The 17,899-nt window shown below is 38.8% G+C and overlaps 1 protein-coding gene across 50 annotated transcripts in view; it reads left to right on the top strand.

Annotated features, from left to right (window-relative positions):
- The window catches only part of GIGYF2 (GRB10 interacting GYF protein 2), a 160,645-nt gene that overhangs the window by 109,002 nt on the left and 33,744 nt on the right, over positions 1 to 17,899 (top strand). For all 50 annotated transcript variants that reach the window (XM_001148250.7, XM_063790870.1, XM_063790874.1 and 47 more), the window contains 6 exons: positions 2,813 to 2,904; positions 4,333 to 4,440; positions 5,481 to 5,581; positions 8,708 to 8,808; positions 9,943 to 10,104; positions 12,904 to 13,062. In XM_001148250.7, coding sequence (XP_001148250.2) covers positions 2,813 to 2,904; positions 4,333 to 4,440; positions 5,481 to 5,581; positions 8,708 to 8,808; positions 9,943 to 10,104; positions 12,904 to 13,062 — 723 coding nt within the window. The remainder of the gene's footprint in view (positions 1 to 2,812; positions 2,905 to 4,332; positions 4,441 to 5,480; positions 5,582 to 8,707; positions 8,809 to 9,942; positions 10,105 to 12,903; positions 13,063 to 17,899) is intronic.

A 17,899-nucleotide genomic window follows, 5' to 3' on the forward strand; every position in this document is an offset into this window, starting at 1 on the left:
GCATTCCAGCAGATGTAGAATGAAGACCAACATCTTATCCTGGCCTACCTACGAGGTCCTGCAATGCCTGGCACCTTACCTTTCTAAGCTTATTTCAGAGCTTTTACCTTTATCTGCTAGGCTTCAACACAGTTGACCTCTTTGACTTTCTTTGCTTCCTCTAGTTAGAATAAACATTCTCCTCTCTTCCACTTCATTTGCCTCTTGCCTTCTCATTCATAAAGTTTCTAAATTTGAGGTTTGCCTTAAAATAAATGTTACCAGTGCTTCACAATATTTTTAGGGCTTAAAAAAAATTAGTTACTGGTATTTTAATTAAAAAATGGAACCATGGCCGGGCACATTGGCTCACTTCTGTAATCCCGGTGTGGGAGGGATTTGGGAGGCCAGAGTTAGAGGATTGCTTGAGCCCAGGAGTTTAAAATCACCCTGGACAACGAAGTGAGACCTGTCTCTACAAATAGTAGTGAAATAATAATGATAAAAAACTAGCCGGGTATGGTGGCAATCAGTGGCAGAGATGGGATGATCACTTGAGCCTAGGAAGTTGAGGCTGCAGTGAGCTGTGATTGCGCCGCTGCACTGCAGCTTGGGCAACAGAGTGAGACCCTGTCTCAAAAAAAAAATAATAAAAGGAACCGTAATGCTAGTAGTGATCTTTCTAGGGCTGTGACACTGGGGTACTATTGGCAGGGAAACCCTTCTTCCTCTTGGGCTGCTCTTGGACCCTCTCAGTAGTGTTTCTTTTGGAGGTCTTTCACCTGTACCTCATTTTTTCTTCTCCAGGTTGGACTGTCTGGTGACGGGCTATAGTTAAAAGTTACCATAAAACTTTTTTTTTCTTTTTAAAGAGATGGAGTCTCGCCATGTTGCCCAGGTCAGTCTCAAACTCCTGGGCTCAGGTGGTCCTCCCACCTTGGCCTTTCAAAGTGCTGGATTTTAGGCATGAGCCACTGCACCCAGCCCATAAACCTTTAGTGTGGACACTGCATTTCTACAGTAAAGTCACCATTGACTTATTCATCAATTGTATATTGAGGGCCTGTGCCAGGCCTCATAGTAGGTTCTTAGGAGATGAAGATGAGCAAGACCTAGCCTCTGTAGTCAAGGGAGTGTGTAGGTGCGGAAAGTGGCTTTTTTTCCATTTTGTTTCTTTTAAATGTTGATCTTAACCTAGTATTTGATTTCACAATCCACTAATGTGTTGAGACCTATAGTTTGTGGAGAGCAGTGGTCTAGAATGGAAGATTCCTAGGTGAGAGGAATTATTTCTCACACCATTCTAGTTGTTTTAAGTCACAAGAAAAATTATACTGTGTATTGCAGCATATAAATTTAACTTATATATCAAGTTTAAGCCTTATTTCTCTTCTCTGAAATTAAGATGCGTTTTGATCTTACACATCTCAGAAGCTAAAAGCTCATCTCTTGGATCTTGGCATACTTGGAGTAGTCCACTTCCCAGTTTCCAGTTAGAGGAGCTGAGCCTCAGTCATACCTGCATAGGAGGGAAACTGTGCAAAGCCCTGCTTCCTGTCTGTCATTGTCTTTTCCCTGAATATTGTTGATAAGAAGAGAGCCCCACTTCATGATGAATGTATACCTTGAAACTTAGTTTTTCATGTAGACATTTTAGATGAACCTAAGGTAGTAGTTATCCTCCAGTATCGAAAAGCAAGAAAAACGTCTCTGAATTTCAGGTAATCCCTACTCTAAGAAATTGTGTATCAAGTATCTTATTTCAAACTATAATCAATATATAATAAAGATATAAACTCATGATTTACCTATTTAGTCTGTCATACTTACACTTTTACTTCTGTTATCTTATACTTCGTTTCTTTCTCCTAATTTTAACTTTTCATAATTTAAATTCCAGTCATATTATTTCACATATAAGCTAAAAAATTGGTTTTATTTTACTACAACTTATTTTTTCTAATTCATGATGTATTAATAGCAACAGAAACAGTTTATTTTGGGGGAGAGAGTTATAGTTATCAAAGTTTATATACATACATATACATATATACATACATATATATATATTTTTTTGAGACGGAGTCTTGCTCTATCACCCAGGCTGGAGTGCAGTGGCGCAGTCTAGGCTCACTGCAACCTCTGCCTCCCGGGTTCAAGTGATTCTCCTGCCTCAGTCTCCTGAATAGGTGGAACTACAGGCGTGTGCCACCACACCCAGCTGATTTTTGTATTTTTAGTGGAGACGGGGTTTCATCATGTTGGCCAGGCTGATCTCAATCCCCTGACCTCATGATCCGCCTGCCTTGGCCTCCCAAAGTGCTGGGATTACAGGTGTGAGCCACCACGCCCAGCCTCTTTTTATATTCTTAACATCTTTAAGATACATACTGGCTCCCTGCATTCCTTATATACCATTATAAAATTCTGTAACATTTCCTTTGACGTTTAGATACTTTTACATTTTTCTGTGTTATATCCAGTTTCTCTAATTTCTACATTATCTAATTATACAGTCTTTCAGTTACAGTAATAACTCTGAAGTGCAGTTGAACATTCAGCTTTAAGGGCAGGAATGGAGAATGGCAGCTGAAATAAGGACCCTTTCTCACCTTAGGGAATCTTTTATAATATTGACACCACTGTTTCTACTAGATGGTGTTGTTTAGTTTTTAAAGATGTCTGAGTTTTTATTCAAGTGTTTGGGTAAAAGGGTAGAGCTGGGAGGTAAAGGTCTTAGATTCATTTTGATTTCAGATACCTGTACTAAGTGGCTTTTAGGTTCTTTGCAGTTTATTTAATGGTATTTATTTCCTCACCACTTCATTCCTAGGGAGAGCTGGACCAGGAACGACTGACCAGACAGCAAGAACTCACAGCCTTATACCAGATGCAGCACCTGCAGTACCAGCAGTTTTTAATACAGTAAGAAGAGTAATGCAGTAGGAAGTACTGCAGCATGAAAAAGGACTTTAAATAGAATCTGCTCTCAAGTCTCACCTTTTACAGTAGAGAGGGCTAACGGCTTATATGGCACTTCAGTCACCCAGCTAGTGGCGTCTTGCCACCATACCTTCTAATTTTAGTGTTGTCATTTATTTATTTATTTATTTTTGAGACAGAGCCTCACTCTGTCATCCAGGCTGGAGTGCAGTGGCATGATCTCGGCTCACTGCAACCTCTGCCTCCCTGGTTCCATTGATTCTCGTGCTTCAGCCTCCTGAGTAGCTGGGACTACAGGCGTGTGCCACCACGCCCAGCCTATTTTTGTATTTTTAGTAGAGATGGGGTTTTACTGTGTTGGCGAGGCTGGCCTCGAACTCCCAGCCTCAACTGATCTGCCTGCCTCGCCTCCCAAAGTGCTGGGATTACAGGCATGAACCACCACTCCTGGCTTATCTTACTTTTAAATACCAGAAGTTTAGAAGATAACACATAACTTTAATTTTGTAAGCTCTTTAGTTTCTAAGTGCCTCCTGAGTGGCTCAGCTTTGAATGCCACAGAGGAAAAAAAAAATATATGTATATAAGCGAGAGGGTGGGAAAGAAGTTAAAGTTAATTATTTTAGGAGTGGTGTGGAATGATGGCAAAGTCAGTCAGGTTTTGTTATGTCCTTTTTGTAGAAGAAATAAGATTTGCTGTTCTTGTGGTGCAGAGGTTGGCAAAGTCTGACCTTTGGGCTAAATCTGGCCTGCTCTCTATTTTTATATTTATAAGCAAAGTGTTACTGAAACAGACACACCTGTTGGTTTGTAGGATGTATATTGCTGCTTTTGCCTTATGATGGCAGAATCGAGTAGTTGCAACAGAGAGTATATGAGCTGCGTAGATGAAACTATTTACTCTCTGGCCCATTACAAAAGTTTAACCCTGATCTAGTGAAGAAAAATTACCTAAATTTTTCCAAGTTGAAGACGATCAATGTATGAATTTTTATAGAAGTGTTACATTTTTTACAAAGGGTACGTCATATGGAAAAAGCTACTAATTTGAATCTGTTTCATTTTTCATTTGATTTCTGATAAAAGGTTATCTTTGGAGTTTACCAATTTTTGACATTCGTGATTTTAAAAATATTTTCTCTGAATAGACCACTTTGCACTGAATTGTGAATTTTTTTGCTATCCTCTTTGACTCGGAAACATGCCATCTATGAGTTCAGTTCTTTCTAGAATGAAGCATAGAATTTTCTATGTGTCTATTATCATAATGAAGAATTATAAAATATATTTGATAGCTATTTCTAATAATGTCTCCTGGGGGGCTTTGAATTGAACTTTGTCTTTCAGCATCTCAGCCATGTGAACTAAGTGTGGATTGACAGGTTATACTTTTTTTTTTACTTTTTGAAGACAACAATATGCACAGGTTTTGGCCCAACAGCAGAAAGCAGCCCTGTCTTCCCAGCAGCAGCAGCAGTTGGCACTTCTTCTTCAACAGTTTCAGACCTTGAAGATGAGGTTGGTGGTCATTCCATTATGTGTCATATGGGGTGCATGTGTTGTGAAAGAAAGAGAAGAAAGGAGAAATTCTGGTATAGTGTGTGATTTCTGGCACTGGAACACTCCCAACACATACCTGCATGTTGTATGTAAAAAAGTATATTTTAAAAAAATATTTCAGGTGGAGATAAGCATTTATTTGGTCTTTTACTCATAGATATAAATTTTGATTACTCAAAAGACCAAAGAATAATGGGAACACTTGAGAAACAGTGTCATCTTGTGGAACCTGCGACAGAAAAACTGTAGCCTAGGATTTTAATTTCACTTTTACTCATAGTATCTCAAAGTATTAGCCACACCACACAAGGTTGTAATTTTCTAGAACTCAGAAGCCATTAAGGTAGGTCTAAGGAAAAGGAAATTATGCTAGAAGTCTAGAAGAAATTTCTGCTGTTTCAGATTATCGTTCAGAGTAATATTTCTCCTGAACAAGTATCAGTCACTGCTCTTAAAAATCTTATTGTCTCATTAAGCCAAAACTGTTTATATTTCTTGTGAGCCTTAACCCATCCCATGAGGTAGGCAGTTTAGGTGGTAGGAGCTCCATTTTATGGATGGGCAAACTGGGACTCTGAGAGGCTATAGGACTTGATTAATGTAACACACAGGAAACTCAGAACTAAAATGCAGACCTTTTTTCATTATAATATGCTGTCTCTGTGACTTCTATTGAGATGATCTGGGTTTTTAAAGATATGGATATACAGTATCTTTAAGATATACATATCTTTTAAGATATGGATATACAGTGGGTATATCCATCATTTAGAAGTCAATATGTATTACCATAGAGGATTCCAGAAGTGTGATCATTGTGCCCTTCTCTTTGTTCCACCCCAAACTGCTTTGGTAGTGTTAAGTTTTAGTAAAAGAGTGAAGGCGTTTTCTAGCCAAATAAGCTGGAGAACCTGCTAATCTAGAAATTCCTCTTCATCTTTTTTTTTTTTTTCCTGCAAATGACAAGAACAAGTTAATTTTTTATTTCCCTTTTGCAGAATATCTGATCAGAACATCATTCCCTCAGTAACTAGGTCTGTGTCCGTGCCAGATACTGGCTCTATCTGGGAGCTTCAGCCAACAGCTTCACAGCCTACAGGTAAAAACTTAGATTAACCTTTAGTACCACTCTGAGGATTCAGAGTCTAATAATAATTTTACAATTCAGTTCTTAAAAAATATATTAGGTTTCTGAATCCATTTTGTATTTGATATTAACAAAAGGTCCATTTTTTTACTAGATCCAAGCAATATTGAAGGTGTTACTGAAAATATACTTTTAAGGATTTGTTTGAATTTATTTAGTGGATTTTTTTTGAGTCAGCATCTCTTTTATGTTGTTCTGATCAGTGTGGAAAAATCATTTAAATTATTTTCGATCTCTTTAGCCAGATCGGGGAAAAAAAGCATACATAAAAACATAGTAATGGTGACCTATTCTTTTGAGTTAGGAATTAATACAAGCTAGGCATGGTGGTGTGTGCCTGTAGTGCTAGCTACTCAGGAGGCTGAGATGGGAGGATTACTTGAGTCCAGGAGTTCCAGGCTGCAGTGAGCTATGATCATGCCAAGGCATTTCAGCCTGGGCAACAGAGCAAGACTCTAAGAAAGAAAGAAAAAAAAAAAGTAATTGGTGTTAACAAACACTGTAGGTACCCAGAAATTTTGGGAAAAGAAAAACCTGCTATGAATTGAGCACCTTTTCTCATTTTTATATTTTTACATCAAATTAGAAAATTTGGGGTTGAGATTATTTTAAGTCTTGGTATGGGTGAAGCACCGCTGTTTCTTTGCTTTCTTTTTTTTTTTTTTTTTGAGACAGACTCTTGCACTGTTGCCCAGGCTAGAGTGCAGTGGTGCGTTCTCAGCTCATCGCAACCTCCGCTTCCCAGGTTCAAGCGATTCTTCTGCCTCAGCCTCCTAAGTAGCTGGGATTAATTACAGGTGTACGCTATCACACCTGACTAATTTTTGTATTTTTAGTAGAGACAGGATTTCACCATTGTGGCCAGTCTGGTCTCAAAGTGACCTCAAGTGATCCGCCCACCTTGGCCTCCCAAAGTGCTGGGATTATAGGTGTGAGCCACTGCGCCCAGCCGAGCACCTCTGTTTCTTATGGTCTAAATACTTGCAGAGATGGATAATTTGGTCCATGGATAGTCCTTTCAAGAGATTATAGTTGGTTTTGAAGATCCTCAAGAACTATAGGAGTTTTTCTAGAGCTGTTGAGCCATTCAGGTCATGGTTCTGTTGTTAACACTGACCCCGCAGATTATTGCAGAAGGATGATTGTCTTCCCTCATCAACTTTCCATGCTGTTTGCACCTTATTTTTTCTTGGTAGCCATTTATAGTTAGGATGTTAAGAATACAGGTTGAGTACCCATCCCTAATCCAAAAGTCCACAATCCAAAATGGTTCAAAATCTAAAACTTTTTGAGCATTGACATGATTTCACAAGTGGATTTTTTTTTTTTTTTTTTTTTTTTTTTTTGGGAGACAGAGTCTTGCCGTGTTGCTGAGGCTGGTGTGTAGTGGCACAATCTCGGGTCACTGCAACCTCTGCCTCCTGGGTTCAAGAGATTCCCCTGCCTCAGCCTCCCGAGTAGCTGGGATTACAGGCACCCACCACCACGCTTGGCTAATTTTTGTATTTTTGGTAGAGACGGTTTCACCACGTTGGCCAGGCTGATTTCAAACTCCTGGCCTCAAGTGATCCGCCTGCCTCTGCCTCCCAAACTGCTAGGATTACAGGCATGAGACATGGTGCCCAACCCATGATTGGACAATTTTACACGTAAATACTTAACACAAACATTTTTTTCATGCCTCAAATTATTTTAAAATGTTGCATTAAACTACCTTCAGGCTGGCTGGGTGTGGTGGCTCACGCCTGTAATCCCAGCACTTTGGGAGGCCGAGGTGGGTGGATCACGAAGTCAGAAGTTCGAGACCAGCCTGGCCAAGATGGTGAAACCCCATCTCTACTAAAAATAAAAAAAAATTAGCCAGGTGTGGTGTCGGGCACCTGTAATCCCAGCTACTCTGGAGGCTGAGGCAGGAGAATCGCTTGAACCCTGGAGGTGGAGGTTGCAGTGAGCCGAGATCACGCCACTGCACTCCAGCCTGGGTGACAGAGTGAGACTCCACCTCAAACCTCCCCCCCCCAAAAAAAAGTACCTTCAGGCTATGTCTATAAAGTGTATATGAAAGATTAATAAATTTTATGTTGGATCTTATCCCAGAGATAGCTCATTATGTATATGCAAATATTTCAAAATCTGAAAAAATCCAAAATTTGAAATGCTTCTGGTCCCAAGCATTTTGGATAATGGATCCGCAACCTGTATTCTCTAGTGTTTTGGAAACTTTTAAGTACTGTATTAAACAATTTATCTCTTTGGGTTTATATGCAGTCAAGTTCCTTTAAAAATAGTCCATTGGTTTTATACAGACAATATTTGATAGTGTATAAATAGACTATGATAGGAATGTAGAAATTAGAGAATGCTGAAAAGTGGTGCTAGAAAACTTCGCTGACAATAGGAAAATGAACTCAGAAACCATTATCTGTTTGTTTACTTCCAAATGTGATCTTGCAGTGCCCTTCAGGTTAGCAGGACCAGGTCTCACTTGTAAGACCTGCCTGGCCTTTCCAGAGGTCTCCACAGCTCCAGCTGTAATGCTTACTTGCACTCCCTCTTTATTGAGATGAAATTCATTTAACACAAAATTAACCATTTTAAAGTGAATACTTCAGTGGCATTCACAATGTTGTGCAACCACCTACTTCTCTCTAGTTGGTGTGCAGTGAGAGGCTGTAAGGTTGCTGGAAATCTGTGTGCTTTGGAGTGTAATACACTGGGATTTAAATCCTGGCATGGCCACATGCTTGCCATGTGCCCTTGGGAGTGTTAGAAACTACTTCTGACCCTTAGTTTCTTCATCTGTAAAAATGGGGGTATGAATAGAAACATTATAGGGCTTTGTAAGGATGAAGTTAATTCCCTGATAAATGCCTGGTACTTCCCTTCATTCTAGATGTGTTGAAGGATATTCACAGAAACTAGAGTCCATTGGCAGTTCAGTCTTCTCAGAGGCAAAACAGATGTGTTTGGTGGAGCTCATTTAGGCACAGGGAAGCAGCTTTTTTCATGATTCCTACGGATATGTCACCATGTGTGTAAGCTCTGTCATTCCTTGTTGTTTCTTTTGTTGTCTTACAGTTTGGGAAGGTGGTAGTGTATGGGATCTTCCTCTGGACACCACGACACCAGGCCCTGCCCTGGAACAGCTTCAGCAGCTAGAGAAGGCCAAAGCTGCAAAGGTCTGAAACTCATTCTTCTGCAACAGTGCATTGTCATCTGGCTGCAGGACATAAACATTGCTGTTTATTCATCTCTCTAGCTAGCTATGCTTTTTACTTTCAGCTTACTGCTGCTTAGCTGGTATAAGTACATTCATATTGTATCTTTACTGTGCTCTCTTCTCCCAAAAAAAAAAAAACTCAAAACAGAATTTAAATTACTATGTTTGGTTTGGTTAGTTGGCACATTGTTGATTATAGACACATATATATTTTAGGTAACATTATTCATGGTATGAACATTTGTTGTAAGTAACAAGAATGTGAGAAAATATCCACTACATTGTTCATGAGACTCCTGATATGTGGCATGAGTTCTCCCATTGAATCTTTGTAGTGGTATTTGTTTATATTTCTTAGTATCCTCAGACGTAGCAGCCAAAAAGCCCGACATTAACATTAGATTGTGTGTTCCATTCACATTTTTTGGAAGAGCTAAATCTTGAATTTTGGTTTTAGTACTTGCCAGAAAAGAATGTCTACATCAATACCTAGTGTCATTGTAATGATTTCTAGGTTCTCAGGCGTACAAGAGAGTGTTGTTGCTGTTTTATACTTAATGCATTCTTATCCCCTGAGGTCATGACAGTCTCCTTAGAGTTCCCAGAATGTGGAAAGGTTCATACAACATTGCTGTTAAAACATTATAGCCACACTGTTAAATGTTCAATCGGAAAATTATTTGTAGGGATGAGTAAAGAAGTACCATCCAAGAGCATTCTGATGTTACTCTCATGGGTGGTATAATGGTAACGTGGAGTGTGGAGGCAAGTACAGGTGGGAGGAAAGTGCATTCAATTGAGACAGTCATAAAATTCTTCTAATTACTGTGATATGTCACAGCTTAGAGCTCTTACAGGGTGTTGATGTTGTAGCGTATGTCAGAATTTCCTTCCTTTTAAAGGTTGAATAGTATTAATATTCCATTGTATGTATATAACATATTTTGTTTATCTATTGATCTGTTGGATCACCTGGTTGCAGTGCAGTACGGTACAGGCAGCTGATTGAATGAACGAATACTACTGGTCAGTGCTTTCGGAGTGTTCCTGTGCTTGGTTTCAAGTTTCTAAGAGCACTCTTGTGTAATCACAGCTAGAGCAAGAGAGAAGAGAGGCAGAAATGAGGGCAAAACGGGAAGAGGAAGAGCGAAAGAGGCAGGAAGAACTCCGAAGACAACAGGAGGAAATTCTTCGGCGACAGCAGGAAGAAGAAAGGAAAAGGCGAGAGGAAGAAGAACTTGCCCGAAGGAAACAGGTATGTATCTGGGAACTCTGACCATAGGATTAGTGCTTGATGAGGGCTTTCAGGCTGCTTTCTTTCATCATTTCACAGATACTCCTGAAGTCCACAGGATTGGGGTTAGAACCTTAGAAGACTCACTCACCTTTGGAAAGAATCTCTGTTTTCCACCAACACCCACTGTAGGGATATTCTTCAGTCCTAGTAAACCACTAGAATTGATATTCTTTGCATATTTCCTAGAGTTTTGTAAACCAGTTAGATTTCAGAAGTTCTGTCCTTGCGTCTAAAAACAATGAGAAAGTAACTTTGATGTGCAGCATTAAATGTCAAATTTTAAAAGTTACATGGGCTTTAAAAAAATTGTGCTAACATATACATAACATAAAATTTACCATTTTAAGTGTACTTTCAGTGGTGTTAAGTATATTCATTCATATTGCTGTGCAACCCTCACAAACATGTCTGTAGAACTTCTCCAACTTTGCAAACTGAAACTGCATATCCATTAAACAAGGAGCCCCACTCCCTCCATCCATAGCTCCTAGTAACCACCATTCTTCTTTCTGTGTCTGTGAATTTAAACTAACTCAATTTCTTATGTAAGTAGAATTATACAGTATTTGTCCTTTTGTGTTGGGCTTATTTCACTTAAGGTTTATTCATATTGTAGCATATATCAGAATTTCCTTTCTTAAAAAGGTTGAATAATATTCTGTTGTGTGTTTATCCATTCCTATTTTGTTTATCCATTCCTCTGTTGATGGACATTTAGATGACTTCCACGTTTTAGCTATTGTGAATAATGCTGCTGTGAACACGGGTGTATAGATACCTGTTTGAGTCCTTGCTTTCAACACTTTTGTGTATACACCTAGAAGTGGAATTGCTGGATCATATGGTCATTCTCTTTTGAATTTTTTGAAGAACTGCCGTATTGTTTCCCACAGCTGCTGCACCACTTTATATTCCTACTGACAACGCACAGCCGTTCCCAGTGTCTCCACATTCTCACCAACACTTGTTATTTTATTTTTTTGGTTTTGCTTTGTTTCTTTTTGATAATGACACTTTTAATGAGCATCAAGTGATATTTCATTGTGGTTTTGATTTACATTTCCCTAATGATTAGTGTTGTTGGGCATCTTTTCACATGCTTATTGACCATTCAAATGTACTTTAAAAAAGTATCTTTGGCTAAGACTTCTGCCTTCTCTTTATTCTTTCCCTTAATGAACCTTTTCTCTCTAGTGTTTCTAAATAGGGAGCAAAAAAAACTCTACACGTATATTTGCTTTACAACATTTTCCACAATATAGCTGAGCAGAAACCAGAAAGATAAGACACATTTTATTTTTCCCCTAGAAAGTAGGTTTTCATTTGAAGAAATTTAGACAGAAATCACCCAGCAATAATTTTGAATGTAATGATTTTTGTATGTGGTGTGAGATGAGGGTCTGACTTCATTCTTCTGCCTATAGATACCCAGTTTTCCCACCACCATTTATTAAAGAGACTGTCCTTTCCCCCATTGTGTGTTTGTGGCATCTATGTCAAAAATCAATTGAGTATAAATGTGTGGATTTATATCTGGGGTTTGTATTCTCTTTTTGGTTTTTTTTTTTTGTTTTTTTGGAGACAGAGTCTCACTCTGTCACCCAGGCTGGAGGTATATATTATTTGTACTTGTGTTTTATAATCTTCCTTTTGACATGAGTTATGTCATCTTTCCATGTCAAATGTGTATCTAAAAATCTACATCATCATATTTGCTAGCTGTATTAAATTTCATTTTATAAGTAAATTATAATAAGTTGACCAATTCCCTATTGTTGGACATGAGGGTTGTTTCCAGTTCTTCATTGTTAGATAAGTGTTCGAATGACAGTCCTTGTAGTTAAGTCTTTGCTTAAGGATTTATAACCAGCGAGGTATATACTTTTAATGTTTTTTGGTCTTTTTCTTTCTTTTTTTTTTTTTTGTTGTTGGGGGGAATTCACCATTCATGTGCTTGGCTCATTTTTCCATTGGGGTTTTCCTAGCTTCACTTGAAAGGATCCACTCTTTTAATAGCCCCACAGTCTAGCCTTTACCACTTGTTGCTTACTTTTTGGCCCCAAGAGGCGCTCTTTGAAAAACAAAAAAGATCCATGCTGAGATGAAATGAGAACTACAGTTAATTCTTAGAGTCACACTATACTGCAGCATATAGAGGCTCTAAGGATTATTGCAGTAAAAAAGTATGTTTAGTTCTGTGTTGCGCAGTTTTCTATAAATGATCTCAACAATAGGACTTCTTTCTGTGTAATACTTAATAGTATTGGTGGGACTTTTGATCTTCAGAACACGTTCTGGGACACATGGCTTTACTCATTACTTCTGACTGGGAGAACTTATCTTACCCCAAATTTTTGGTGGCTATGTTGATTTGCCCTCTCTATGCCTTAAGTTCCCAGTTAATTAAAAAAATAGGGATTAAAGATACCAGTGGAGAAACCAAAGCTATACTTCTAATGTAGCTCTTTCTACGGTTAATCAGTAAATGATGTAGCTAATATAGAAACCAGGGTAGACTTCACAGTTTATTGTAATTTAACTGCTAATATTTTAAATTCAATTTTCTTTTCATTGTAATGCGTCCAATTCCCCAATTTACATGTATACTTTTTACTCCAGATCATGATTACTTTTATGTTTACTGTTTAACAGAGTCTTAGCAGCAGATAGCCTATTACTTTCCAAATATGACATAATAAATTGAATGATAGACCTGAGTCCCTCCCCCACCCCCCACCCTCCATCTTTTTTCCTTAGGAAGAGGCTCTGCGTCGCCAGCGGGAGCAAGAAATTGCATTAAGGCGACAGCGAGAAGAGGAAGAAAGACAGCAGCAAGAAGAAGCTCTTAGAAGACTGGAAGAGAGGAGAAGAGAAGAGGAAGAAAGGCGGAAGCAGGAAGAATTGTTACGCAAACAGGTGACCAGATGGTTTTGTCTTCTAATTGTTCCTTTGAAGCTGGGAATTAGTGATTTAGAAAATATTAGGACATTAAGGTAGCCTATCTAAAATATTTTCAGGTTGCTAAAAATTATCCAAAAGAAACCTAACTGGCTCTTATTACTTCTGTCTAAATTTCTTCAAATGAAAACCTGTTTTCTAGAGGAAAAATAAAATTTGTCTTGTCTTTCTGGTTTTTGCTCAGCTGTATAGTGGAAATGTTGTAAAATACATGGTTTTTTTAAAAGCAAGTTTCAAACTAAAGCGGAATAGTACAACAAATTCTCATAAATCACCCAGCAATAATTTCTTTCTTTTTTTTTTTTTTTGAGGTGAGTCTCACTCTGTCGCCCAGGCTGGAGTGCAGTGGTGTGATCTTGGCTCACTGCAAGCCCCGCCTCCTGGGTTCATGCCATTCTCCTGCTTTAGCCTCCCAAGTAGCTGGGACTACAGGCGCCTACCACCATGCCTGGCTAATTTTTTGTATTTTTAGTAGAGACGGGGTTTCATTGTGTTAGCCAGGATGGTCTCAATCTCCTGACCTCATGATCCACCTGCCTCGGCCTCCCAAAGTGCTGGGATTACAGGCATGAGCTGCTGCGCCCGGCCATCACCCAGCAATAATTTCTAACATAATGATTTTCATGTATGGTATGAGATGAGGCTATGATTTCATTCTTCTGCCTGTGGATATCTAGTTTTCCCACCACCATTTATTAAAGAGACTGTTCTTTCTCCATTGTATGTTTTTGGGATCTATGTTAAGGAGCATAAATGTATGGATTTATTTCTAGGCTTTGTATTCTCTTTTTGGTTTCTTTTTTTCTTCTTCTTTTCTTTTTTTTGGAGATCAAGAGCCTCACTCTGTTGCCCAGGCTGGAGTGCAGTGGCGCGATTTTGGCTTACTGCAACCTCCACCTCCCCAGCTCAAGCGATTCTCGTGTCTAAGCCTCCCCAAGTACCTGGGACTGCAGGCAGGCATCACCACGTCTGGCTAATTTTTTTGTATTTTTAATAGAGATGGGGTTTTGCCTTGTTGGCAGGCTGGTCTCAACTCTTGGCCTCAAATGATCTGCCTGCCTCAGCCTCCCAAATGCTGGGATTACAGGTGTGTCTTTTTGCTTTCTTGACAGTGTTCTTTGAAACACATAAATTTTTCACTTTGACAATGTCCAATTTATCTTTTTATTTTACTTATTTACTTACTTACTTTCTTATTTTAAGACAAAGTCTCGCTCTGTTGCCCAGGCTGGAGCGCAGTGGTGCCATCTTGGCTTACTGCAGCCTCTGCCTCCCAGGTTCAGGCAGTTCTGCTTCAGCCTCCCGAGTAGCTGGGACTACAGGCATGTGCTGCCACGCTTGGCTAATTTTTGTATTTTTGATAGAGATAGGGTTTCACCATGTTGGCCAGGCTGGTCTTGAACTCCTGACCTCAGGTGATCGCTTGCCTTGGCCTCCTAAAGTGTTGAGGTAGAGGCATGAGCCACCGCGCCTGGCCAATAATGTCCAATTTATCGATTTTTTTTCTTACAAGTTGTATACTTTTAGCTCTTACTTTTAGTTTGGATTCCTTATATTCTCAGTACATGTCCTTTGTTAGATAAATGTTGTGCATACTTTCCTCCAGGCTATAGCATGTCTATTTATTTTCCTAGGGGATCTTTTGATAAGCAGAGATTTTTAATTTTGATGAAATCCTATTTGTCTTTTATTAGTGTTTTTTTGTTTCTATGTAAGAAATACTTGCCAACCTACAGATTATTAAAATATCTCCTGTATTTTTTTTAAAGCTTTATAGTTTTCGTTTTACAAATAGTTTGAATTGTTTTTTCTGTGTGATATGAGGTATGGGTTGTTCCAGTGCCTGTTTTTGCAAAGCCTTTACTTTTTCTATTGAATTTTTGATGCTTTTGTCAAAGTCAATTGTATAAATATATATATATATATATATTTTTTACTGGACTCTTCCCTTTTCTTCCATTGATAAGTTTGCCTGTCCTTAAATGAGTACGCACTGATTTGATTACTACTGTACCTTTATAGTAACTAGAAGTAAGTCAGTATGTCTTCCAGCTTTGCCTTTTTATTCAAGACTGCTTGACTAAGATCTTTTGCCTTCCTGTTAAAACTTAAAATTATCTTCTTAATTTCTATATAAGTAAAAGCCTCCTGTGGTTATGATATGGATTGTGTGGAATCTAAATTGAAGAGAATTCACATTTTAAGATATACTGAGGCTTCCAGGCAATGAACATGGTATAACTTTCCATTTGTTTATGTTTTCCTTGTTTTTTCTCAGTACCATTTTGTTTTCGTTATACAGGTTATGTACATCTTTAAAAAACTGATTTTTTTCTTTTTTGCTATTATAAGTGGAATTTTAAAAGTTTATTTTCCAGCAGGCTGGGTGCAGTGGCTCATGCCTGTAATCTCAGCACTTTGGGAGGCCAAGGTGGGCAGATCACGAAGTCAGGAGTTCGAGACCAGCCTGGCCAACAGGGTGAAACCCTGTGTCTACTAAAAATACAAAAATTAGCTGGGCGTGGTGGCGTGCGCCTGTAATCCCAGTTACTTGGGTGGCTGAGGCAGGAGAATTGCTTGAACGCGGGAGGCGGAGGTTGCAGTGAGCCGAGGCACCCCTGCATTCCAGCCTGGGCGACAGGGCAAGACTCTGTCTCGGAGGGGGAAAAGCTGTTTATTTTCCAGTTCTATGGAATTGGAATTGCCAGTTCTATAGAAATGGAATTGATTGGTTTTCATATATAGATCTTATATTCTGACACCTTGTGAAACTCAACTTACTACCTCCAATAGTGTTTTTGTTGATTCCTTAGGATTTTCTATGGAATCTTATTGATAAATAGGAGCAGTTTTAATTCTTCCTTTCCAACCTTGGATAGAAGTGCTTAAAATGTATAATAGCCTTGTTTCCAGTATTGGGGTGAAAATGTCCGGTATTTCACCATTAAATATATTGATAGTTTTTCATAGGTATCCATTATCCAGCTGAAGAAGTTTCTTTCCAGTCCTAGTTTACTGAAAGTTTTTCAATGAATAGATACTGAGGTTGTAAAATGCTTTATCTGCATTGATTGATGATCATTTAGTTTTTTCATTCTGCTTATATGGTGAATTATTAATATTAATAACTGAGTTATTAATAACTGAGGTTTGAAGGTTAAGTCAGCTTTGTGTTCATGGATTACCACCCTACTTGATACATATGTTAACCTAATTTGGTACTGTTTTGTTAAGAATATTTGCATCTGTGTTCATGAGGGAGAGATAGGTCTACAATTTTCTTTCTCTTTTTCCTTTCTTTCTTTTTTTTTTTTTTTTTATTGAGATGGTCTCACACTGTCACCCAGGCTGCAGTCTTGGCTCACTACAGCCTCAACCTACCATGCTCAATCAAGCCTCCCACCTCAGCCACCTCAGTAGCTTGGGCCACATGCTCATGCCACCACTCCTGGCTAATTTTTTTATCTTTTGTAGAGATATGGGGTCTTGCTGTGTTGCTCAGGCTGGTCTTGAATTCCTGGACTCAAGCAGTTTTCTTGTCTCAGCCTCCCAAAGTGGTGGGATTACAGGAGTGAGCCACCGCACCTGACCTATAATTTTCTTGTAATGCTTTTGTCCCCTTTTGGTGTTAGGTTTATACTGGCCTCTTAAATTGGAATGTGATACTTTCATTGTTTTCCGAAAAAGTTTGTGTAAGATTGGAATTATTTCTTCATTGAATAGAGGCATATCTCATTTTATTGTGCTTCACTTTCTTGTGCTTTGCACGTATTTCATTTTTTACGAATTGAAGGGCTTGTGGCAGCCCTGCATCGACCAAGTCTGTTGGCCAGCAGCATGTGCTCACTTTGTCTCTGTGTCACATTTCGGTAATTCTTGCAATGTTTCAGATTTTTTTTACTGTTATATCTGTTACGGTGATCTGTAATAAGTGATTTTTGATGTCACTATTGAAATTGTTGTGGAGTGCCGTGAACTGTGCCCATGTAAGGCAGCAAACTTAATCCATACCTATTGTGCATGTTCTGACTATTGACTGGCTATTCCCTGTCTCTCTTCCTCTCCTTCGACCTCCCTATTCGCTGAGACACATCATTATGGAAATTAGGCCAGTTGATAACCCTACAATGGCCTCTAAGGGTTCAAGTGAAAGGAAGAGTCATGTCTCACACTTTAAATTGAATGCTAGAAATGATTAAGCTTAGTGAGGAAGGCATGTCAGAAGCTGAGATAGGCCAAAGGCTAGGACCCCCTGTGCCAGTTAGCTAAGTTGTAAATGCAAAGGAAAAGTTATTGAAGAAAATTAAAAGTGCTACTCCAGTGAACACATGAATGACAAGAAAGCCAAACAGCCTTATTGCTGATATGGAGATAGTTTTAGTGGTCTGGATAGAAGATCAGACCAGCCGCAACATTCCCTTAAGCCAAAGCCTAATCCAGAACAAGGCCTTAAAACTCTCTTCAATTCTGTGAAAGCCGAGAGAGGTGATGAAGCTGAAGAAGAAAAGTTTGAAGCTATCAGCGGTTGGTTCATGAAGTTTAAGGAAAGAAGCCATTTCCATAAAATAAAAGCACAAGGTGAAGCAGCTAGTGCTGATGTAGAAGCTGCAGCAAGTTATCCAGATGCCCTACTTAAGATCATTGATGAAGGTGGTTGCACTAAACAACATATTTTCAGTATAGATGAAACAGCCTTCTAATAGAAGAAGATACTATCTAGGACTTTCATAGCTAGAGAGGAGAAGTCAATGCGTGGCTTCAAAGCTTTAAAGGACAGGCTGACTCTCTTTTTAGG

This window comes from Pan troglodytes, chromosome 13 (assembly GCF_028858775.2).
Source record: "Pan troglodytes isolate AG18354 chromosome 13, NHGRI_mPanTro3-v2.0_pri, whole genome shotgun sequence".
NCBI classification, from domain to species: Eukaryota; Metazoa; Chordata; class Mammalia; order Primates; family Hominidae; genus Pan; species Pan troglodytes.